The 26,533-nt window shown below is 45.3% G+C and overlaps 1 protein-coding gene across 3 annotated transcripts in view; it reads left to right on the top strand.

The window, feature by feature from the left end:
- The window catches only part of gdap1l1 (ganglioside induced differentiation associated protein 1-like 1), an 83,119-nt gene that overhangs the window by 46,585 nt on the left and 10,001 nt on the right, over positions 1–26,533 (top strand). For 2 of the 3 annotated variants that reach the window (XM_086005367.1, XM_086005369.1), the window contains exons 4-5: positions 8,855–8,949; positions 26,228–26,342. In XM_086005367.1, the coding sequence (XP_085861493.1) occupies positions 8,855–8,949; positions 26,228–26,342 (210 nt within the window). Of the gene's footprint in view, positions 1–8,854; positions 8,950–19,256; positions 19,893–26,227; positions 26,343–26,533 lie in introns of those variants that run through there. The other variant, XM_086005368.1, reaches the window with a different exon arrangement.

Here is a 26,533-nt window from a genome sequence, read left to right as displayed (position 1 = left end):
ATACATCCTGTAATGAGAGTGCTTTGCATTCAATCGCAGGATGCATTTAATGGAATCAATATGCTTTTGACTGTATGTTGTGTCTCAAGTTGAAAATGAATAGTTCCCCTCATGGCTCAGTTGGTAAATGGCACTGCTTCAGGTGGAACAAAACCACACAGAAAAATCAACACTCGGGTTCAAATCCTCATCCATGCTGAGTTAATTGCTCTCAACTGGGTCGGCAGTATGGATACAACTGACCTCAGCACCTTGGGCTAGGGAAGGGAAGGGAATAATCAGGCAGGGTTCCTACTCCTGGTCACTATGTCGCAACTACCATTGCAAAGTGCTATATCGGAGTAGGACATTTTTTGGGCTTGATTGTGGTTCTTGCACTTGCATAGTTGAGTCTTCTACTGCTAATTGTTTTCTGGGCTCACACATGAGAATGGCTAGCATCAGTTCAACCACACCCCATATGAGTCAGCACATTCAGCCGAAGAGGGTGAAACAAAAGCTGTAAGACACTGAGCTATAGGATTGCTTACAAAGTACATTTTTTTTTAGTCTTAATGATGGCTTGTGCTGGCCATCAGTTCTGCACCCCAAATGCATTTTTCTTCCCTGTAAATTGTCCCTGCCAAGAATTAGGCTGCTAGTCTACTTGCCCAAATTCAAAAACCATGCTCCTGACCACTGAGACTCTGCACTGCCAACGGAGTCTTGGAAAATTGGCCCTGTGAAATCTTGGGTACTGAAAAGAGCAACTCAGTACAGGAAACTTTGGTTTATCCGGAGGTTAACTGTCCGGAATGCTCGAGCCACCGGCAAAATTCAGGAGTCGGTTCAGTAAGTTTTTTTTCTTTTCGTTGCTTTTTTTTTACTAGTCAGGCTCTGAAAGGTCTAGCTAAAGCTGTTGCTTAGCTACAGAGACGCTTGCAAGCTACGGCCGACTGTTTAGAAGCTGTTGCTAAGCAACAGGGTTTGTTGCTAGATACGGAGCTCAAAAGTTTCCGTATGTTTTAACATTAGCGCTGGTTTGTCCGGCAGTTTTGATGGGACGGCAACAGCTCGGTCCCGTTGGTGCCGGATATCACAAAGTTTCCTGTAATCCTAAAATGAAAGATTGACCTTGAAGTTGCCAACTCACCTCTACTCTACAAGGGTAGAAAAATCTCTTCTGTAACAAACATTTGCCTCTTTACTTGTTAACCACATCTGATCTGTGCTTGGGCAAACAAGGGGAAAGAATGTGTGGTAAATCTCATGCAGAAAGAAATGGGCATCCTTAATAGAGCTTAGCCCAAGTTGTCACCATTGCTGGCTACAATATTCTACAAAGCATATATATATAATATTATAGCTGGTCTCTTCCTCCTAGACACAGTAGATTTGATGATAATAGGCTTAACTGGCTATTGTGAAGCATATTGAATACCAGATATTATTCTCATGGTGCTTTTAGGTTAATTGAACTCTTGCTTCTACAGAAGTGTTCTAAAAATATCTGCATAAATCTAGTTGAATCTGTTATAGTGACATAACTCTTAATACTCTCCAAACTACCCACAGGATGTGCTCCCTAATTGCGACAGATAACAGTTGTGGGATTGGGCTTTGCTGTTTTATATACCTATCCCAAAATTTACAGCAAGCCCAGGTTGAGCTCCAATTATCACAGCCATCAAATGATATTTTGCATGTCCGCTACTCCACACCCTCCACTACTAGCATTCTAAAAGTCTGTACACTATTCCTCCTTAGCTGTCAGAATTATCCAGTTTTAAAAAGATTTGTCATTCCATTTTGGGAGGTGAGCTCTTTGTTTGTTTAACATGAATATCATCTCATTTCCTGCCAGGTTCACTCCTCTAGGCAGGTTACATGTTTCATGGCAATTGGAAAGACCATGATTTTCTTGTTCATCTCTTTCAATGTGATGGTGACTTTAACCAAAAATGGTCTCATTTCTATTTGTTTTTCTTCTGCACATATTTAAACAGTAATTGCTGTAGTTTAAATTTTTGTCATCACTAAAAAAAGGCAATGGTTTAGATCCAGTGACACCACCACTTGATTGTCTTATAGTATTTTTGCATGGTTTTGTCATAATTTCTGGAGACATTCTTCCCTTTTGAGTGTGGTTTTGCATTGGAAAATATTGTTGCCAAATTCCTCAGCTGTTCTGTAGACTCCTGCTGAAACTCTGATGGGAGTCCAGCAGAATGCCTTGGGGAAAAGGCCAAGACTGGTCCCGAACTTAGTTGGGAAATCCCAGTTAACCTTGTAAGGGGCAGAGCCTCTAAAAGGAGCAGGGCAGGGATGGGGCTCCCTACACTGGGAGTTCCTGCTTTCCTGGCCCATGTAAGCTTAAAATCCGGTACACCCAGTGAGTTGAGCCCTACGGGCCCCCGGTGGGGGTGGGGTAGCCAGACTAGTAGGGAGGTAGGCTGGACCCCCCGAGATGGGGACTAAATGGGGTGTCTGGGATGTGGAAGCCTAGGCATGATGGTGACCAGGCACCAGAGTTTCTGGCAGCATGTGGCAGTAGCGCTCAAGAGACATGGGCACCAGCTGGTCCATGCATGGGAGGTGCCCTCCCACTTACCACACAAACTCTTTCAGGTTCAGTGTTGGCAGACGCAATCCTGGTATTACTGCTAAGATCGTGAGCTGATTGAGTTCGTCGCAATCTCTGATCTCTCTCTGACCGATCTTACTCGCTTGCTCCGGGACTTTTCCGATAGATTCAGCCCAGTAACATCTGCAGTACATCCAGCTTAACGGCCTTACAAGTGAGTGCCATCAATGGTAGTCAATTTAAAGGAAAACCCCAAGATAATAGTCTATAATAAGCCTTGCATTGGGGCTGTTTATGAAAACCATAGTCCTGTAACAAAAGGACGCTCTTTTAGATTGTACATTAACAAAGATTCGCCTCCCTGTGGCTCGCTTCCGCAGAGGCTCAAAGCTGATGTTGCCTGTTCAGCGACACACTCACATCCTGCCTTGCTTCTCAGCCTTTTGCATTGAGCTTACCTCTGCACAGAGAGGTTGTCCATCCAGGGCAGTTTCAGAGCTGGGTGTATATTTCAAAAAGTTTCATTATTTGTAAGGTATCTCCAAGTTAGGAATTTTCTATTAGGTATATATATTTTTTTACAAATTACTTTGTGACGAAACAGGACTTAAAATGTATTTTTTGCAGCTGAATATGTTCAGATCCAGTTGAATTTGACTAGATCTGAATGATTGCCATACATGAACATGAGTGTTCTTTCTGGTGTAATAGAGGGCTTTGATCCATGCAGTATAATAGGGGAGTATTTATACATTTTCTCCAGCACTATTTGTGGACTAATCGATCCTAGTCCAGGGACTGAATCCCATCCCTGATAGCACAATAATAAATATTTATCAGTTGTCCTTCAAAGTATTTATATTCATTGGTGGAACGTTTATGCATGTGCTTGAATATGGGGGTAGATATTGTTTCAACCTTTATAAAATTTCAAAATAGATTAAAAAAATGTATCAGCCTTTGTGAAAGCTTTAGGGGGTGGTGGTTGGGTAGTGGTGGTCGGGGGGGGCGGGGGTTTGGGGGGGAAAGAAATGCCCAGCAAAAATAAAGGAAACCCAGTGTAGAGGCATGAAATCAAGTCTGTAAACGTGATGGAATAGTGCAGCACCTGACTCCATGGTGTGAAATTTAACCCTCAACGATTGGACAACCCCCCCGCCCCCCCCACCGCCGAACTCCTCTCTGCCCCCGCAATCTTCTCACAGCCCGCGATCTCCCCCCCCCCCCCCCCCCCGATGCCCTCCCTGGTCCTCCAAGATCTCTCCCCCCCCCACCGGCTGCAGTCTAGTGCTGCAGGCCTTCTCGCCCGACAGCCAGTCAGCCTCTCGATCTGGCTGGCTGCCAACCCGGAAACAAAGTAAAAAAAAAATGTAAATAAGGTTCTGCCGTTAAATTCAGCAGGACCTCCGGTTTTCCCAGCCACTACACCTCCCTGCAAATATCGAGGCCCACGTTTCTTGGCTGAAAAAGTGGACATGCGAGGTGGATGAGAACTGGATTGCACTGTTGGGCACTTTAAGAGACCTCCCCAGACGACAACAGTGTACATTGTCAGTAGGAGGTAGCAGTTAGGCTCAATGATCTGTACAAGTACGTGGGTGACACCGATGATGCTCTGCACTGTTAGGAACCCTGCCACTTGTAAACCCGATGCCCCCTTTCCACAGAGAAATTGATGAGCATGTTGGCCCTTTGCAAACTTGCTTGGTGCACCTGGGGACAGCTGACTGACTGATATGGCATCTGTCACTAGTGGTAGCTTGGCAGGATCCTCCAGCAAAGTAATTTGATTTAGTAGTGACCTTCACACCCACGGGAAGAGCCATTTCTATCGTACAAGTTGTCTGCAGCACAGCCTGCAGGAGAAGGCATAGCTAAGTGGCAGCCTCCTTTGTCAAGCAGAGATTGGGAGACAGGTCTCCTCTGAGATGCCGAGGAAGGACTGTCTGGGCCAGTTATCGTGAGTGACAGGGTACTGACAATGCACACGTAATGTCAGATCTATATTTGGTTTACTCTCACAAACCTGTTTCCTCATCTAAAATTTGAATACCTTGGAAACCCCCTAAGCCATTTCTGTCTTTAGTACTTTGATTGCTGGATCTTCAACTGCAGAAGCAACTAGTAGTACTACAAAAAAAAGGGAAAATAGATCTTAAAAAGCAAAATTGGTGCCCTCAAGAAAACAAATGTAAGGAATAAAATGTAACTGACTATCAGTTCTTATTGGAAAAAAATAAGGATTGTAGCAACTTTTCCAAATCAATACCAGCTTTAAAAATCCAACTTTTGCAAGCCAGGCCCATTAATTAGTCATCTGCCTATTCTATATAGAATAAGTATGTGTCCTGGGCAGAGCTTGCCTAAAGAACGTGAAATTCAGCGTAGGACCTGATTTGCACAACTTGACTGTTCCAATTAGGCTTGTACCAACCATTACCTCATTTTTCATTTACCTGCCCACTTTTTTCCTACTGCCCTACCAATCTGGCACGTGGGCCTGCGCGCCCAAACTTTCAACCTTCACTCTAAAGTGTGGCTTTTTTGCCATATTCCTGTGAAATCATTTGTGACATTAAAAAGGTACGAGTTCCTGTCAGTGTTCTAGTTAATCTAAGATATAAGAGCAGAAAATGCTCAGCAATCTGACGTTTATCCTTCTTGCAATAATATTTTTTTGAATACAAATATTTTATACAAACACTTGGGTTTAACCCAAATTGTATGGCGAGAATATTATCCACTAACACGATCAGTTAGTTCCGCTAGATTTACAGAAGTACCCAAGTCTAGCATTAAAAGAGTGCTGAAAAATGCATGAGTTCTTGGTTTATTTAGAACCGTTCTGTATCCCCAATGATTGTGGTTTATGTCCTCTTTCTTGCCATTGCTGCACCTCTTATCAGCACGTATTCAAATACCTGTCACTCCAGAGCAAAATAAACCAGGGTGCATTTCTCTGTCACCTTTGTAATTGCTTAATAATGAAACTAGAACTCAGCTTATTGGCATATTATGCCATCTCTGAGGCTCAGTTCAAGGTGACAAAGCAAGGTAAGAGAAAAAAAAAATCTTTAATCTATGATCGCAATCCATAATATGGATTATCTCTTGAAGGAGACATTAGGACAGCTGACCAAACGTTTAGTCAAAGAGATAGGTTTTAAGCAGCGTCTTAAAGGAGGAGAGAGAGGTGGCGAGGTGAATGGGTTTGGGGAGGGAATTCCAGCGCTTAGAGCCTAGACAGCTGATGGCACATCCACCAATGATGGGGGCGAAAGAAGTGGGGGATGCACAAGAGGCCAAGTTGGAGGAATGCAGATTTCTCTAAGAGTTGCAGAGCTGAAGGAAGTTACAGAGATAGGGAGGGGTGAGGCCATGGAGAAATTTGAACATGGAGATAAGAATTTTAAAATTGAGGTGTTGCTAGAAACATAGAAAAATCGGAGCAGGAGTAGGTCATTCGGCCCTTCGAGCCTGCTCCGCCATTCAATATGATCATGGCTGATCCTCTATCTCAATACTATATTCCCGCTCTCTCTCCATACCCCTTGATGCCTTTTGTGTCTAGAAATCTATCTATCTCCTTCTTAAATATATTCAGTGACTTGGCCTCCACAGCCTTCTGTGGTAGAGAATTCCACAGGTTCACCACCCTCTGAGTGAAGAAATTTCTCCTCATCTCAGTCCTAAATGTCCTACCCCGTATCCTGAGACTGTGACCTCTCGTTCTAGACCCCCCAGCCAGGGGAAACATCCTCCCTGCATCCAGTCTGTCTAACCCTGTCAGAATTTTATACATTTCAATGAGATCCCCTCTCATTCTTCTAAACCCTAGTGAATACAGACCTAGTCGACCCAATCTCTCCTCATAAGACAGTCCTGCCATCCCAGGAATCAGTCTGTGAACCTTCGCTGAACTCCCTCTATGGCAAGTATATCCTTTCTTAGGTAAGGAGACCAAAACTGCACACAGTACTCCAGGTGTGGTCTCACCAAGGCCCTGTACAACTGTAGTAAGACATCCTTGCTCCTGTACTCAAACCCTCTTGTAATGAAGGCCAACATACCATTTGCCTTCCTAACTGCTTGCTGCACCCGCATGTTTGCTTTCAGTGACTGGTGTACAAGGACACCCAGGTTCCTTTGTACATCAGCATTTCCCAATCTAGCACCATTTAAATAATATTCTACCTTTCTGTTTTTCCTACCGAAGTGGATAACTTCACATTTATCCACGTTATACTGCATCTGCCATGTATTTGCCCACTCACTCAACTTGTCTAAATCGCCTTGAAGCCTCTTTACATCCTTCACAACTCACAATCTCACCTAGTTTCGTGTTGTCAGCAAACTTGGAAATATTACATTTGGTTCCCTCATCCAAATCATTGATATATATATATTGTGAATAGCTGGGGCCCAAGCACTGATCCCTGCGGTACCCCACAGTGCCTGCCACCCCGAAAAAGATCCATTTATTCCTACTCTCTGTTTCCTGACTGTTAACCAATTTTCAGTCCATGCCAGTATATTACCCCCAATCCCATGTGCTTTAATTTTGCACACTAACCTCTTATGTGGGCCTTCTGAAAATCCAAATACACTACATCCACTGGTTCTCCCTTATCTATTCTACCAGTTACATCCTTAAAAAAACTCCAGTAGGTTTGTCAAACACAATTTCCCTTTCATAAATCCAAGTTGACTTTGTCTAATCCCGTTGATATTTTCTAAGTGTCCTATTATTACATCCTTTATAATAGACTCAAGCATTTTCCCTACTACTGATGTTAGGCTAACTGGTCTGTAGTTCCCTGTTTTCTCTCTCCTTTTTTAAATAGTGGGGTTACATTTACCACCCTCCAATCTGCAGGAACTGTTCTATAATCTATAGAATTTTGGAAGATGACAACCAATGCATCCACTATTTCCATGGCCACCTCTTTTATTACTCTGGGATGCAGATTATCAGGCCCTAGGGATTTATCAGCTTTCAGTCCCATTAATTTCACCAGCACTATTTTTTTACTAATACTAATTTCCTTTAATTCCTCCTTCTCACTAGACCCTTGGTTCCCTAGCATTTCTGAGAAGTTATTTGTGTCCTCTTCCGTGAAGACAGAACCAAAGTATTTGTTTAATTGCTTAGCCATTTCCTTGTTCCCCATTATAAATTCTCCCGGGAGCCAATATAGGTCAGCGAACACAAGGGCGATGTGTGAACGGGTCTTGGTGCGAGTTAGAATATGGGCAGTGGAGTTTTGGATTATTCTATCAACTACTTAAAAGAACTCCAATCATAAAATTATGAGGGGCCTAGATAGAGTGGATAGGAAGGACCTATTTCCCTTAGCAGAAGGGTCGATAACCAGGGGGCATAGATTTAAAGTAATTCGTTGGAGGTTTAGAGGGGATTTGAGGAGAAATCTTTTCACCCAGAGGGTGGTGGGGGTCTGGAACTCACTGCCTGGAAGGGTGGTAGAGGCAGAAACCCTCATCACATTTAAAATGTACTTGGATATGCACTTGAAGTGCCGTAACCTACAAGGCTACAGACCTAGTGCTGGAAAGTGGGATTAGGCTGGATAGCTCTTTGTCGGCCGGCACGGACAAGATGGGCCGCATGGCCTTCTTCTGTGCTGTAAATTTCTATGATTCTTTGATTCTATGATAACCAGAGCACTTGCAGCTTTGTGCTGTGTAAGATGCTTTTCATTAAGCACAATGGTCTGGTGAAGGGATAGTAGGTAATGTGAAAGCAACATTAGTTTAACAAACTGAAATAGCAACAAATTTTGCAGCCTGTATGATTCTGCTCTTATCTCATTTAGCATAAATTGATATGAGTCATTCAGATTGTACGATATGGATGAGTATCCAAATCACAACTGCAAATTCAATTCACACAGAATAATGCACATTTCATTTGAACATTACATAGTCAAATAAACTCCACTTGAATGATCTCTATTGCTTTTGGAAAAATTGCTAGAAGATTTTACTTAAAAGCGCAGCACTTGATATGATCAACTTAAAAAAGAAATGACGATAATTCAACCATTTAAGTTTGGTTGTTACAGTTTTCCACAGTACAGTTACGATTTCAAACCTTGGCAGAATCTTCCTGATAAAATGGTAATTAAGAACCTGTTTTACTAGACCAAAAGCTGTACCAGCTAAGGGAATGATTTCTGATGCTTCAGTATACCGTAATTCTTTTGTTTACTGTATTGTACAAGATATAATAGGTATGAAATTATCATATTTCTTTGTCTTTCCCTCTCACAGGACATTTAGTAAACACCGCTGCAGAACTGATGAAGCTTGACCAAGAACAACCTCAACTCACAGAGCCATATCTTTCCAAACAAAAAAAACTAATGGTAATACAAATTCAGTTTCCTTTCAACATGATTCTAGAAATGAACCTGTCTTTTTTCACTTTAAGTTAAGTACTTTTGCAGACAAGTTGCTGTTAGACCTGAAATGGAATACCGTACAGTTTGAGCTCTGAGCTATGTGAGGACAAAACTCTATTCCAGTAAGAGATTAAGGATTACCCATCTTGTTTTTCTCCCCAAATGAATCAACGTTGGGTGACCAGTTCTCAGAAAGTAATGGAAGTTCTAGAAATCAGTAAACATGAAAGAATCTCAGGTTATTTTCCAGTGTGTGTCAATTAGTAATACAAAATTACCTCACCTTTATCCAGAAACCTAAAATACATTATAGAGAATATGAATTTCTTAAACATCTGCAAGAGAGACACATTATTACCACAACACATTGTTAGAACAATGAAATAAAAACAGAAAGAGTTGGAAGCGGATCGGTCAGTATTTGAAAGAAAAAGATAGGTGAAGGATTTGGGTGGGACACTTCATTGGACCAATTCTGATGAAGGTTGCCACTTGAATTGTTGATCTATCTTTCTGTTTCAGATGCTGTTTTTATTTCTGATTTCCAGCATGCAAATACAGGAGCCTCACAATTGGGCCTGACTGCTTGGTTAGGGGAGAAACTATTCCATTCTCCAGCACAGCCATTGATTCCTTTAATCACCAGTAAATTTACTTTGGTTAATTCCCACTTTTTTGTCTAGTTACTGAAGCAACTGACTACAACTGTCTTGAGAATTTTGTCCCATGTCTAGGACAAAAAGATACTATTAGTCAAGCATTGTCTATTGCAAGGTAACCTGAGACAATGCATCATTAAAAACTCATACAAATGGTCATCCTAGCTCGTATTGAGGCTCAACCTTATTAACATTTGACCATCTCTCCCAACCTTCAATTAGACCTACAGAAAAATTAGTTCTAATGAAAGGTTAGTGATAGAAGAGCTATCATGATGAGATATCTAGAAGCCAGAAAGCCATGCTATATTTTACATCTATTTTAAAAGTCATTTAAAACTCTTGCTAATTTTTTTTAATAACTATAGGTAAATTCCATGAAACAAATATAGAAAACCGAGCTCTCTCAGCTTAACTCAGATTAAGATAACTTCAGATTGGCTGCTGATGCAATTTTTAGACAGGGTCACAAGCTCGCAATTTTTAGACAGGGTCACAACTACTATATTGTAAATGTTAGAAGTCTGACTTATCTACCTATTGGAACAACGTGGAGAGTCTCTCTGAGACAGCAGGCCATTTCTCAACCTGTCACAAGATCAGCATAAGGTGAAATGGACCATATCCAAAATGGAATTGTACTCTCATAAATTACAATGGCCAAAAAAAGCAGGCTAAAACACATTAGAGTCTAGAGACTACTGTCAGTAATGTTATCAAACAAGGTTTAACTTGGTCATATCAAATTTCTGTGTGTTATTTTACAGTAATTTCCAGGCTTTTGTTATTCCTATGTGCCGGTCCTGGTAGGCCTTAGTGAAAAAGGACTAAATGGAGAGTCTTGACTTAAGCCATGACATATTTCTTGGGATTATCAAGTCTGAATATTACTTATGAGTAGGCTGTTTATTTTTAAATAGCTGCATAAGACTAATGAGCAGAATTACTTGATGATCCCATCTCATACTGTCAGAAGCGCTTACTTTGTCTGACATTACCTAGTACATTTCATGAACATATGCATCCCTGACACTGATTTTATAATGTGAAGCTGGCATGTTGAATTTAAAAAACAAATTTTTAAATAATTTATTTCTCCAGCTTTTAGTACTTTCTTTTTGCCCCAGTGTCATGCACTATTTTCCAGCTTCGAGAGTAGGCAGGTGACCTGTTCCCAGCTGTCTGCCAATGTTACTAGTAAAATAGGAGGTGCATAAGAGCAATGTAGGTACAGATCTCTCGCTCTTTCTGACAAGGCAGCTTCTCTACAAATTGGTTGAGGTATGGAATTCAGTGAGAGTAGATCCAATTTGTGCATAAACCCAACTCTTTTAATGGCACACTTATGGGTTTTAAACCATTCAAACCACCATACACTGGTCAGGAATACTCACTTCTTCTCTTAGGCAGTCCCTTGGAACCGAGGATGACTTGCTTCCACATTAAAAATTAGTTCGCAGGTGACTGATGAGTCCAATGCGGGACCTACAGTCTCTGTCACAAGTGGGGCAGATGGTGGTTGAAGGGGCGGGTGGGTGGGGTGCTTGGGTTGACGTGCGCTCCTTCCGCTGTTTACGCTTGGCTTCCGCTTGCTCCCGACGAAGAGACTCGAGGTATTCGGCGCCTTCCCGGGTGCTTCTCCTCCACTTTGTGCATTCTTGGGCCAAGAATTCCCCGGTGTCGGTGGGGATGTTACACTTTTCCAAGGAGGCTTTGAGGGTGTCCTTGAAGCGTTTCCTCTGCCCACCTGGGGCTCTCTTGCCATGTCGGAGCTCCAAGTAGAGCGCTTGTTTTGGGAGCCTCGTATCGGGAATGCGGACGATGTGACCCGTCCATCGGAGCTAATCGAGCATGGTCATAGCGTCGATGGTGGGGATGTTGGCCTGAGCGAGAACACTGACGTTGGTGCACCTATTCTGCCAATGGATTTGCAGGATCTTGCGGAAGCAGCGTTGGTGGTACCTCTCCAGTGCTTTGAGGTGCCTGCTGTACATGGTCCATGACTCTGAGGCATACAGGAGGGCGGGTATTACTACTGCTCTGTAGACCATGAGCTTGGTGCTGGGTTTGAGGTCCTGGTCTTCAAACACTCTTCCTCAGGCGACCGAAGGCTGCACTGGCACACTGAAGGCGGTGTTGGACTTCATCATCGATGTCTGCCCTTGTTGACAGTAGGCTCCCGAGGTATGGAAAGTGGTCCACGTTGTCCAAGGCCTTGTCATGGATTTTGATAATCGGGGGGCAGTGCAGTGTGGCGGGGGCAGGTTGGTAGAGGACCTTTGTCTTACAGATGTTTAGTGTAAGGCCAATGCTCTCGTACGCTTCAGTGAAGGTGTTAACGATGGTTTGGAGTTCGACCTCCAAGTCTGCGCAGATGCAAGCGTCATCTGCATACTGTAATTCGACGACAGAGGAAGGGACGACCTTGGATCTGGACTGAAGGCAACAGAGGTTGAACAGTTTCCCGTTTGTTCTGTAAATTAGCTCCACTCCAGCGGGGAGCTTACTGAGGGTGAGATGGAGCATTGCCGCAAGGAAGATCAAGAAGAGCGTTGGTGCGATGACACAGCCTTGCTTGACCCCGGTCCATACATGAATTGGGTCTGTGGTGGAACTGTTGGTCAGGATCACGGCTTGCATGTCGTCATGAAGCAGGCGGAGGATGGTGACAAACTTTTGAGGGCAGCCGAATTTGAGGAGGACACTCCATAATCCCTCATGAAATACAGCTCACAATCCCAAGAGCCCAGTGTGTGTGTGCTAGGCCGTTGTAGCAGAGCCGGTCTCCAATCGCCTTGGATCCCCTTGCCATTGGACAAAGACCTTGCTCTGTCAAGCCCATGTGGTAGCTGATGTGCAATGGCCACCCCACATTAAAAGAATTCACGCACAGGCATCTTCCACCCTTTAAAATGAAGTTCGGGACCTGGAACATCAGGACCCTCATGGACAACCCCAACAGTGACAGACCGGAACGCCGTACTGCTATCGTTGCCCGGGAGCTCAGACATTTCAACATTGACATTGCCGCTCTAAGTGAGACCCGGCGGGCAGGGGAAGGCCAGCTCAACATAGAAACATAGAAGATAGGAGCAGGAGTAGGCCATTCGGCCCCTCGAGCCTGCTCGCCATTCAATGTGATCATGGCTGATCATCCAAATTCAGTACCCTGTCCCTGCTTTCTCCCCATATCCCTTGATCCCTTTTAGCCTTAAGAAATATATCCAGCTCCTTCTTGAATATATTTAATGAATTGCCCTCTACTGCCTTCTGTGGTAGAGAATTCTACAGGTTCACCACTCTCTCTGGGTGAAGAAATTCCTCCTCATTTCTGTCCTAAACGGCTTACCCCTTATCCTTAGACTGTGACCCCTGGTTCTGGACTCCCCGACCATCAGGAACATTCTTCCTGCATCTAGTCTGTCCATTCCTGTCAGAATTTTATAAGTTTCAATGAGATCCCCTCTCATTCTTCTAAACTCCAGCGAGTATAAGCCCAAGCAACCCAATCTCTCCTCATACGTCATTCCTGCCATCCCAGGTATCAGCCTGGTGAATCTTCGCTGAACTCCCTCCATGGCAAGAACATCCTTCCTCAGATAAGGCGACCAAAACTGCACACAATACTCAAGATGTGGTCTCACCAAGGCCCTGTACAACTGCAGCAAGACATCCTTGTTCCTATACTCAAACCCTCTTGCTACAAAGGCCAACATACCATTTGCCTTCTTAACCGCCTGCTGCACCTGCATGCTTACCTTCAGCGACTGGTGCACAAGGACACCCAGGTCTCGTTGCACTTCCCCTTCTCCCAATCTATTGCCATTCAGATAATAATCTGTCTTCCTGTTTTTGACACCAAAGTGGATAACCTTGCATTTATCCACGTTATATTGCATCTGCCATGCTTCTGCCCCATCACCCAACCTGTCCAAATCATCCTGGAGTTTCTCGGCATCCTCCTCACAGCACTCACGCCCACCCAGCTTTGTGTCGTCTGCAAACTTGGAAATATTACATCTAGTTCCCTTGTCTAGATCATTAATATATATTGTGAATAGCTGGGGTCCAAGGACCGATCCCTGCGGTACCCCACTAGTCACTGCCTGCCACTCGGAAAAAGAGCCGTTTATTCCAACTCTTTGCTTTCTGTCTGCCAACCAGTTCTCTATCCGAATCAATACCTTGCCCCCAATCCCATGTGCCTTAACTTAACACGCTAATCTCTTATGCGGGACCTTATCGAAAGCCTTTTGAAAGTCCAAATACACCACATCCACTGGTTCTCCCTTATCTATTTTAGCAGTTACATCCTCAAAAAATTCCAGTAGATTAGTCAAGCACGATTTACCTTTTATAAATCCATGTTGACTTTGTCCGATCCTGTCACTGTTTTCCAAGTGCTCTGCTATTACATCTTTTATAGTGGACTCTAGCATTTTCCCCACTACCGATGTCAGGCTTACCAGTCTGTAATTCCCCGTTTTCTCTCTACCACCTTTTTTGAATGGTGGGGTAACATTAGCTACCTTCCAATCCATGGGTACTGTTCCAGATTCCATTGAATGTTGGAAGATGATCAGCAATGCATCTACTGTTTCTAGGGCCACTTCCTTAAGTACCCTAGGATGTAGATTATCAGGCCCTGGGGATTTATCGGCCTTCAATCCCATCAATTTCCCCAACAAGGCGGTGGCTACACCTTCTTCTGGAAAGGCAAACCTGAAGAAGAATGCTGCCTCCTTGGGGTAGGCTTCGCCATAAAAAATTAACTAGTTGGGCATCTCAGAGACTCCCCTAGCGGTATAAACGAGCACCTCACGACTCTTCGGCTCACACTAGCCCGGGACCAGTGTGCTACGGTCATCAGTGCGTACACCCCAACACTGGAAGCCACAGCCGAGACCAAAGAGGAATTCTACTCCAGCCTCGAACAATCCCTGTCCCAAGTCCCAATGGGTGACAAGCTGATCCTCCTTGGTGACTGATGCGCTATCAATTACTCATAAAAGACGGAGAGTTAGGAGAGTAACTAAAAGGCTTTTATTAGCAAAGAACAGAGCATGCCTCTCGTGGTTGACTGGGTTCCAAGAAGGCAGGGGGCTGCAGAGCAGTCACCTTTATACCTGGGCCTGTGGGTGGAGCCAAGGGCGGAGCCAGCAGAGGCATGCTGAGGCATGCATAGATACAACAGTGTGCAACAACAACAACAACGGTGAACAACAATAACAGTGGTTTACCACATTCACCCCTTGTTTAAAATTGAGTCCGGCGGGGTGAAGTGTACTAAAGGTTCGTGTAAGTAAGTCTATCAGGTGGCCTTGTATGCCGTCCTGATCGTCGTGGTGGCGGTGATGATGCAGTATCCAACGTTGAATCTGGCGTCTCATTGAGTGGTTGGGTGGTCAATGACGGGTCCTGGGGCTGCGGCATGTCGTCTACCGGGGTTGGGTTGTGGGTAGTGGTGGATGGCAATGGTAGTGTTTCAGGGGCACCCGAAGGTGCGAGGTCTCGTATGGAGACTGTGTCCTCCCGCAATGGTAGTGTTTCAGGGGCACCCGAAGGTGCGAGGTCTCGTATGGAGACTGTGTCCTCCCGCCCATCCGGGTACGCCACGTAAGCATACTGGGGGTTGGCGTGGAGGAGGCTCACCCTCTTGACCAGGGGGTCCGTTTTATGGGACCTCACGTGCTTCCACAGTAGGACGGGTCCTGGAGACGTCAGCCACGTCGGTAGCGAGGTCCCCGATGTGGACTTCCTGGGGAAAGTGAACATTTTTTCATGGGGGGTGGCATTGGTGGCCGTACAAAGCAGTGACCGAATGAAGTGGAGCGCCGCAGGGAGGACCTCCTGCCAGCGAGAGGTCGGAAGGCCCTTAGATTTTAAGTTTAAGAGGACGGCCTTCCAAACCGTTGCGTTCTCTCTTTCCACCTGGCCGTTCCCCCGGGGGTTGTAGCTGGTGGTTCTGCTTGTAGCAATACCTCTCGTGAGCAGGTACTGACGGAGTTCGTCGCTCATAAAGGATGAGCCCCGGTCGCTATGGATATAGCTAAGGAAGCCGAACATGGCGAAAAGGTCATTCAGACATTTAATGACCGTGGTACTGGCCATGTCCGGGCACGGGATGGCAAACGGGAAACGGGAGTACTCGTCAATTATGTTGAGGAAGTACACGTTGCGGTCAGAGGAGGGGAGGGGCCCTTTAAAATCGACGCTCAGGTGCTCGAAGGGGCGAGTGGCCTTGATCAGGCTTGCTCTGTCTGGCCTATAAAAGTGCGGTTTGCACTCGGCACAGATTTGGCAGTTCTTGGTCATGGTCCTGACCTCCTCGATGGAGTAGGGCAGGTTATGGGATTTGATGAAATGGAAGAACCTGGTGACCCCCGGATGGCAGAGGTCATTGTGGAGGGTCTGCAGTCTATCGACCTGTGTGTTGGCGCATGTACCACGTGATAGGGCATCTGGGGGCTCATTGAGTTTCCCGGGCCGGTACAAGATATCGTAATTGTAGGTGGAGAGTTCAATTCTCCACCTCAAGATCTTGTCGTTCTTGATTTTGCCCCTCTGATTATTATTAAACATAAAAGCTACTGAACGCTGGTCAGTGAGCAGGGTAAATCGTTTTCCGGCCAGGTAATGCCTCCAATGTCGCACCGCTTCCACAATGGCCTGGGCCTCCTTTTCGACAGAGGAGTGTCGAATCTCGGGGCCCTGGAGGGTCCTTGAGAAAAAGGCCACGGGTCTCCCCGCCTGGTTAAGGGTTGCAGCTAGGGCGAAGTCAGATGCGTTGCTCTCCACTTGGAAAGGGATGGACTCCTCCACTGCGTGCATTGTGGCCTTCGCAATATCTTTTTTTATGAGAGTGAAGGCTGCACATGCCTCTGCTGTCAGGGGGAAGGAGGTGGACTTGATGAGGGGTCTGGCTTTGTCCGCATAGTTGGGCACCCACTGAGCATAGTAAGAGAAAAACCCTAGGCATCTCTTCAGTGCTTTTTGGCAGTGGGGGAGGGGGAGCTCCATAAGGGGGTGCATTCTGTCGGGGTCGGGGCCGATGACTCCGTTCTCCACTACGCAGCCAAGAATGGCGAGGCGCGTGGTGCGAAACATACATTTGTCCTTGTTGTATGTTAGATTCAGCCGCTGGGCCGTACGGAGGAATTTCTCTAGGTTAACGTCATGGTCCTGCTGGTCGTGGCCGCAGATGGTGACGTTGTCTAGATAGGGGAAGGTGGCCTGCAGCGCGTTCTGGTCAACCATTCGGTCCATCTCCCTTTGGAAGACCGAAACCCCGTTGGTGACGCCGCAGGGGACTCGGAGGAAGTGGTAGAGACGACCGTCAGCTTCAAAAGCTGTGTACTGGCGGTCCTCAGCCCTGATGGGGAGCTGGTGGTATGCCGACTTCAGATCAATCGTCGAGAACACCCGGTATTGTGCTATCTGATTGACCATGTCAGATATGCGGGGGAGTGGGTATGCATCTAACTGGGTGTAGCGATTGATCGTCTGGCTGTAGTCAATAACTAGGCGCTGTTTTTCGCCAGTCTTCACTACCACCACTTGTGCTCACCATGGGCTAGTGCTACCCTCAATAATCCCTTCCTTCAGGAGTCTTGCTACTTCGGATTTAATGAAGCTCCTATCCCCGGCACTGTACCGCCTGCTTTTGGTAGCGATGGGCTTACAGTCGCGGGTGAGGTTAGCGAACAAGGGGGGGGGAGACTTTAAGCGTGGAGAGGCTGCAAATGGTGCGCGGCGGGCGATTTAAAAGCTGCTGGCTGCAGACTGTGAGTGGGGGGAGGGGTCTGCCGTACGCTAATGTGACACTTTTAAGGTGGCACTGAAAATCCAACCCCAGTAGAACGGCAGCGCAGAGATGGGGCAGGACAAGAAGTTTAACATTTTTGTATTCTGTGCCCCTTACTGAAAGGGTCACTACACAGTAGCCACCGACGTCTGCTGAATGGGATTTGGAAGCCATACAGATCCGATGGCGCGTTGGCAGGACCGGGAGAGAGTAACTGCGCACCGTGTCGGGGTGGATAAAGCTCTCCGTGCTCCCGCTGTCGAAAAGGCAGGTAGTGGCGCGGCCGTTTACCGTAATGTCCATCATGGACCTGGACAGTTGGTGAGGGAGAGATTGGTCCAGCGTCACGGAGGCCAGCGTATGGCCGAGCGAGTCGCTGTGGTCGTCAGACGAGGCGGTGGTTGAGTCCGGGTCACCCGCGATTGGAGTTGGAGGCGTCCAAGATGGCGGACAAAATGGCTGCGCCCATGATCCCGATCCCCACGCGGCTGGAGGTGTCCAAGATGGCGGACAAGATGGCTGCCCCCACAGTTCACACGCGGCCCTGCTGGCGTTAGCGGTTTTACCTTTGCAGGCGCTGATGTAGTGTCCTTTCTTCCCGCAGCCAGAGCAGGTAGCGTTTTTTGCTGGGCAGCGTGCTCTGGGGTGTTTTGCCTGGCCACAAAAGTAACATTTTGGGCCCTTGGACATCGCTGCAGCAGTTGGTGCCGGGGGTGGCAGTCCCATGACCCAAGGTTGCGGCGTCCACGGTGCGGAGCGGTTAGGGGAGAATGCGTCCATATTCCGGTGGGCCGCGTCTAGCGAGAGCGCGAGGGACACTGCCTTCTTCAGTTCGATTTCGCCCTTCTCCAGCAGTCTCTGCCGGGAGTAGTCGGATTTGAGGCCCGCAACGAAGGCATCTCGGATAAGTCCCTCCGCGTGTGTCGCAGCCAATACCTCTTTACAATCGCAGGCTCGGCCGAGTATCTGTCGTGCCCGTAGGGATGCCTCCACCGATTCCCCGGACTGCTGTTTGCGGGATCTCAGGAGGTGTCTGGCATAAACCGTATTTACCGGGCGTGTGTATTGTCCTTTTAGCAGATTGATAGCCGCCGTGTAGGTAGTCGCGTCCTGGATGAGCGTGTAGACTTGGTGGCCCACCTTGGAGGCCAGGATTTTTAGTTTGTTTCCATCTAGTGTCACGGCTGAGGCTTCCAGGTAAGCTTCGAAGCAACGCAGCCATTGTGCGAACTTGGTAGACGAACCCGCCTCTTGAGGGTCTAGGTCCAGGCATGTTGGTCTGAGGGCATGCAGCAGCGCCTGCTGCTCAGCGTTTGGTGCCGTCGTTTGCTGCAGCGCCTGCTGCTCAGCGTTTGGTGCAGCAGCCTGCTGCTCAGCGTTTGGTGCCAACATTTTGTTTTTGCTAATAAAATTGATGCGCTATCAATTACTCATAAAAGACGGAGAGTTAGGAGAGTAACTAAAAGGCTTTTATTAGCAAAGAACAGAGCATGCCTCTCGTGGTTGACTGGGTTCCAAGAAGGCAGGGGGCTGCAGAGCAGTCACCTTTATACCTGGGCCTGTGGGTGGAGCCAGCAGAGGCATGCTGAGGCATGCATAGATACAACAGTGTGCAACAACAACAACGGTGAACAACAATAACAGTGGTTTACCACAGCGACTTTAATGCCAGAGTTGGAAAGGACACAGACCTCTGGGGAGATGTGATTGGCAGAGAGGGGGTAGGGAAAGCCAACTCCAACGGTACCCTTCTCCTGACGAAATGCTTAGAACATGGCCTTGTCATAACCAACACCTTTTTCCGGCAGAGAGGCAAGTACAAGGCTTCATGGCAGCACACTCCCTTCCAGCACTGGCATCTGCTAGACTACGTCATCGTCCGAGCGAGGGACCGCAAGGGCACACGCATCACCCGCGCCATGACAGGAGCTGACGCCTGCTGGACAGACCACCGCCTAGTCCGCTCTGTCATCTCCATCAATGTAGCCCCAAAACAGCGGCGGCAACAGAAACAATGCCACAGGAAAATCAACGCTGGAGCACTCAAAGACCCCGCTAAGTACTCACTAATGTTTGATCGAGTCACAATCCCAAGTGCCCAGTTCAAGAACCACTCTAACTGACCCATAATAAAGCAACAATAGGTGCTTATTTTAAGCTTTGCATATGTGCCATATTTGCAAACTTAAAAAGAAAATACTTTAAAGCCCATGAATGGATGATTTTCTTGTTGTCATTTTTCTGTTGTAACACTGAAGACCCCATTAATTCTATAAAATGACCATTTAGAAACCTAAGGGTTGAAGACTTGAGTTGCTCTTTATTTGAAGGCCATACGATAGCCTGGTATATTACTGGCTCCATTTATTACACAAATCATTATCAGAAAAATCGGTGACAAGCAGGTGGTGGTACAATTTACTGGAATATGTCCTTTCAGTGGTCGCCCGGGTGGTGGGGCGGGGGAGGGAAAGAGGGAGGTTAGGAAAGAGAGGGACCAAAATGTGTTATTGCTGCTTTGTGTGGTGTAAGAGTGCTTTAATTTATGATAACACTGCACAAAAGTAATAATCATAATAATAAATTTCACATTTTGATTGAAAGAATAAGCGGGGAAATGAAAGAAAACAAAAAAGATGGGGAATAATGCTTGGGCAAGATTGTGCAAGACTTTGTATATGTTTTATTTTAGTACAAACATATATCTATCTGCATCCGAGTTTGTTTCTGGTTATGTATCTTTATCCATGACTAGATGTAGCTGTCACAATGTGTAGAGATTTGTTTCTCTTGGATGGTGACATTTAAAAAGAGAGATGCATTTTCCTCTTTTTAAATCTAATGACAACTTGAAACCTTCTTAAATCAGATATGGAACATATTAGTGACAGTTGTTCAATAATTATTGGAGTTACAAACACTGGAGAAACTTCAGAAGATCTCTGATTATTTCACAATGTCTGTATACTCAGAATACACCCACTAGGTAGGTTAGCCCTTAGTTACAGCCAAGATCAAAATTTTCACCTTGGGGCCTGGCCTGAGTACTGCCAGTAAATAAACACTTCAATATTACTGTCACTAAACAGTTTAATATTCCATTATTCAACATTGAAATGGTATTTGACTACACCAATCAACATCTGAGCATTCAACATTCGGAAGGTCCAAATATGTTAAAAATGCTTAGAAAAAAAGTCAGCAGTCGCATCATAAACCATTTTATTAACAACATTTGACAACCGGACAGGAGGGCCAAATAATCAGCTCTGATTTTTATAAAAACTTGGTTCACTTCATGTTTAAGCATCAACCAGGAATCAAGTTAGAGATTTAACAGTTCTTAAGCAAGTACTGATCCAGGGAAAAATAGGGGGAGGGGAGGAAAGAACAAAAGGGAAGGTCTGTGCTAGGGTGGAGGGCAGGAGTGATTAAATGACAAAAGGGACAAAAGGGACAAAAGTTAAAATTGGAGACAAACAAACAAAATACTTCCCACAGGGGCGGGGGGTGACGCAGGGCTCGCCAATCTCACCGACACTCTTTAATATTTACATAAATGGATTGGCAAAACTACTTGAACAATCTACAGCACCCGGCCTCACCCTATATGAATCCAAGGTTAAATTCCTCCTCTATGCAGACGACCTGGTTCTGCTGTCACCTACTAAAGAGGGGCTACAGCAAAACCTGGACCTGCTGGAGTCGTACTGCCAGACTTGGGCCCTGACAATAAATCCCCAAAAAACCAAAGTCCTTGTGTTCCAGCAAAGATCCAAACATCAGGGACCCAAAATAAATTTCACAGTAGGAACAACCAAAATTGAACAAACCACTAACTACACATACTTGGGCTTAAAAATCAGTTCTACGGGAAACTTCAAACTGGCTGTGAATGAACTGAAAGAGAAAGCAAGAAGGGCTTTCTATGCCATCAAAAAATCAATCCAAATAGAAATCCCAATTAGCATTTGGCTCAAAATTTTCAAATCAGTAATTGAACCAATTGCACTCTATGGCAGTGAGGTATGGGGACTGCTAACTCAACAAGAATTTGCAAAATGGGACAAACACCCAATTGAGATCCTACATGCAGAATTCTGTAAAAGTATCCTCCGGACTCAAAGGAAAACAGTAAACAATGCATGCAGGGCGGAACTAGGCCAATATCCATTAATAATCACTATCCAAAAAAGAGCCACCAAATTTTGGAATCACCTACAAATGAGCAATCCCCAATGCTATCACTACGACGCCCTGAAATGCCAAGAGCTGACCATAAAGAAGAATACCCTCAGTCAACTAGTCCTGGGACTCAGTGAAGTAACTACTAACAATACTAACAATAACCAGCCCCAGGACAGTGACAGGGTAACACAAAGAATTCGACCCAACACAATCGTCGCTAAGCAAAAGGAAAAATATCTGACATATTGGGCAGAAACAACAAAAACCCAAAGCAAACTCAATTGCTACTTGGCCCTAAACAGACAATACAACATAGCTGATTACCTGACCATGGTAAAGGATAACAAACTGAGAAGAACCTTGACAAGGTACAGACTTAGCGAACATAGCCTAGCGATCGAAAAAGGCAGACACAGGCAGACCAGGCTGCCAAGAGAGGACAGGATATGCTCTCACTGCAGTCAGGGAGTGGTGGAGACAGAGATGCACTTCCTCACAGCTTGTGGAAAATATCAGGGCATCAGGGAGAATTTCTACCAAAAATTCTCACAAATATGCCCTGATTTCAGAAATCTGAATGACAACCAAAAACTCCCATTCCTACTGGGAGAGGAGAGAAGCTGTATAACACTGGCGGCACACTATGTTACAGCTTGCCATGAACAGAGGGACAACCAGTAAACTAAGAAAAGAATATATATAAACAATGCGAATGTATATTTATACACTCAGGGATATACCTGTTTATACACTGTATGAATAGAACTGCGTTTATGTGCTAAACCATAAATGTATTTTGATGCTTTGGCAACATAAGATGTAACTTATCATGCCAATAAAGCGATTTGAATTGTGAATTGTGAATTGTGATGATGGTGCAAGGCAAAAGGGGGCAGTAATAGGACAAGTAAAGAAGCAAAAGATGGATCTAGAGGAGCTGTAAATGGCAACAGCAGAATCATTACCAGCACCTGCTGTCCGATAAAATGGGAGCAGTGGTTATGAACTGAAGTTGTTGAACTCAGTGTTGAGTCTAGAAAGTTGTAAAGTGCCTAATCGAAAGATGAGGTGCTGTTCCTCGAGTCTCTGTTGAGCTTCATTGAAACAGTGTAGAGGGCCGAGGTCAGAGTGGGAGTGGGACGAAGAATTAAAATGTCAAGTGACCGGAAGAACATGAGAAATAGGAGCAGGCTTAGGCCACTTGGCCCCTCGAGCCTGCTCCGCCATTCGATAAGATCATGGCTGATCTTGGGCTCAAAGCCACTTCCCTGCCCGCTCCCCATAACCCTTCACTCCCTTATCTTGTAAAAATCTGTCTATCTCCACCTTAAATGTATTTAATGACCCAGCCTCCACGGCTCTCTGGGGCAGAGAATTTCACAGATTTACGACCCTTTGAGAAAACAAATTCCTCCCCAATCTCAGTTCTAAAAGGGCGACCCTTTATTCTGAAACTATGCCCCAGGGTCACACTTGCAGACTGAATGGAAGGTCAGCAAAATGATCATCCAAACTGCGTTTGGTCTCCCCAGTGTAGAGGAGACCGTATCGTGAGCAGCGACTACATGGCCACTCGTGAGGTATATCCAATACTGTACACTGCTAATTTACATTACCAGTTTTTGAACGCTAGATAATTGCTTGGGTCTTGAATTCCAGATTTAGCAGCATCTATTAATATAAAGTTGGAACAAACTCTTTATACATTAATATTTAATATGTTAAATCGGGATTGGCAGTGGCAGCAATATCAGAGGCAGGAAGCTACGTTACTGACTGAGGATCCCAAAAGTGACTCGCAAAGACTCCATTTGACCCATATTATAAAAATGGTTGATATTGGCTTATAAATTTAGAAGAGCAGTTTTCTGTAACATTTATTCAGACACATAATTAGCAGTATTCTGAACTCACAGGATTAAGATAACCCCATCTGCACTGTAAATTAATAATTGGATATGATGTGCAAGAAATTGTTTAAAATTAAATCGCTTAAGATCATTAAGGACTGAGAATTCTCTCTGAAGTTCTCCTGATCGGCAGAGTCCTACAAGGCACAATGGAAGATGGCTGTGGTTGGCAGAGGTCAATCATCGCAGCCCCAGGACATCGCTGCAGGAGTTCCTTCGGGAAACGTCCTGACCAATGTTCCCTCTAAGCTGCGCGGACACGCAGCCACGAAGGTCCCGCACAGGCTGCTTACCGGCTTCTCCATTGTAAATACCATGCATGCATGGAAATTTAAAGGGACCGCGCACTAAAGGAAACAGGCCGCGCAGACCAGTGTTCCCTTTAATTTTTAAGGGGTGCATGGCCCCTTTAAGGGGCTGTGCAGCCCATTGAAAATACCGCGCAGCGCGGTTTTTCCCATTTAAAAGCTGGTGTGCCAGCTGCGCGGGAGCTCCAGAGCGCTGCGTGGCCTCACAGCTTAAAGGGAACATTGGTCCTGACCCAACCATCTCCATATGTTTCATTAGTTACTTCCCCTCCATCTTAAGGTCAGGAATAGGGCTGTTCATGGACGATTCCACAGTGTTCAGCTCCATTCACAACTCCTCCCATAATGAAGCAGCCCATGCCAACCTACAGCAGGACCTGGACAATATTTAGTCTCAAGCTGACAAGTGGCAGGTAACAGTCACACCTCATAAGTGCCGGGTAATGACCATTGTGAACAAGAGAAAGCCCAGCCATCACCCCAACCATAACAACAACAGCAACTTGCATTTACATAGCACCTTTAACTTAGCAAAATATGGCATCACCATCAACAGCTTGGGGGTCACCACTGACCAGAAACATAACTGGACTAGCCATATCAATACCATGGCTACAAGAGCAGGGCAAATACTGGATACTCTGCGACAAGTAGCGTACCTCCAAACCTCTCCAAGCATCGCCACCATCTACAAGGCTCAAGTCAGAAGTGCACTGGAATACTCTCCACTCGCCTGGATGGCTGCAGCCACAAAAACACTCGAAGTTCAGCATTGTCCAGAACAGTTTGCTTGATTTGCATCCCAGACACTGGACTCAATAGCCTCCTCTATCACCGGCATACTGTGGCTGCTGTATACTAATATACAGGATGACCTGCAGCACGGTGGCATAGTGGTTAGCACTGTTGCCTCACAGCGCCAGGGACCCGGGTTCGAATCCGGCCTCGGGCGACTGTCTGTGTGGAGTTTGCACATTCTTCCCGTGTTTGCGTGGGTTTCCTCCGGGTGCTCCGGTTTCCTCCCACAGTCCAAAGATGTGCGGGTTAGGTTGATTGGCTATGATAAATTGACCCTTAGTGTTAGGGGGATTAAATACGTGGGGTTACGGGAATAGGGTGGGATATGTGTTGGTGTAGGGATTACGGGGATCGGGTGGGATATGTGTCGGTGCAGGCTCGATGGGCCGAAATGGCCTCTGTCTGCACTGTGGGGTTTCTGTGATTCTGTGAACTCATCCAGGTTACTTTGACAACATCTCTCTCCCTTACAATCTCTACCACTAAGAAGGATAAAAACAGAAATGCCATGATTATGCCATCACTCCAAGTTCTCCTCTAAGTTGCATCTTCAATGTTGACATATATCACCATTCTTCATTGCTACTGGGTCAATATCCTGGAATTCCTTACCTAACACCATTGCAGGAGCACTATCATCTCAAGGACTGCAATGGTTCTAGTAGAAAGCCTACCACCACCTTCTCGGTGCAATTAGGGATGGCAATAAATGCAGCCTTGCTAACATCATCCACACCGTGGGAACAAAAAAAATAGCAAAATCTGTACATTTTGTTTGAAATACTTGGAAAGGTGGCCTGTGCAGATTACACGTGATTATGATCTGGTCTCACTTTGCCAAGTCATTACTCAAGAATTTTCCACTGTTTAATACAGTGGTGAATCATATATTTAGGAATTTGTTTGCATTGTGCTACATGACATGCCTAATAAATGTTCGTTGTTTAATCCAAGTATCAAGTTGAGTCCATATATGTGCAAACTGTTGGGAAATGTTTCCTTCAAAAATAAGATTACATTTATTTTGCTATGAACTTGAACATAAACGACTTTGTATTTGAACCTTCCTTGTTGCTAATTTTATAAAAGACAAGTCTACTTCATCTGTAATTGAAGAAGTTAAAGGTTACTTTACAGGAATCCAGTCTTTTTCTAATTTAGTGAGGCTGCCAGACAGAGGTGATGTCACCTTATTTGTGCTGTGTAGTGGCTGCAGTTTCACTGCAAGCAGTGCCAAGCTAAATTTTGAAACTTTTAACATTAAAATTTGAAAAGAACTCAGGAATTTCACTGAAACACCAATAGACTTCTAATAATAGAAAATAACTGACTATACCATCAGCAATTTGTAATGATAAAAACATCACCAGCAGTTTGAGGCCAGCAAGCAGAGCTTCTTGCTGGTATGTGTGGGTAGAGTGCCGCTTTTCCCAGTTCAATAGCTCTATCAGCTAGAAGGATAATTCCATACTGCCCGCTCACACCACTGGCCACAATGAGCACTATGAACAGTTCAGTTGTTACTAAATAAGGTTGAATCGCAGTAACATTCTTTTTTTTTCAAATTCTTCCTAGGCCAAGATATTGGACCATGATGATGTGAACAATCTGAAGAAAATTCTTAGTGAGTTAGGAAAAGTTTTAGATCAAGTGGAAGCAGAGCTTGAACAGCTGAAGCACGAACTAGCAGGTATGGAGTTGTTAAAAGAAAATGTTTGCAGTGATACAGTAATATGTGCCGTGCAAAATAAAGTTGAAAATATATCTAGAATGGGAAATTGTAAAAGTTGCCACAAATTTACAAACAGCAGGTGCTTCACTGAAATATACTGTGGTATTCTGGCTGGTAATTGTTTCACTGGTAAAAGACATTTTAGCTTC

This window comes from Somniosus microcephalus, chromosome 13, assembly GCF_052327205.1.
Source record: "Somniosus microcephalus isolate GS21.2 chromosome 13, FLI_Smic_1.0, whole genome shotgun sequence".
NCBI classification, from domain to species: domain Eukaryota; kingdom Metazoa; phylum Chordata; class Chondrichthyes; order Squaliformes; family Somniosidae; genus Somniosus; species Somniosus microcephalus.
The sequence above is the reverse complement of the archived record's forward strand: the minus strand, read 5'-3'. Positions and strand labels throughout refer to the sequence as shown.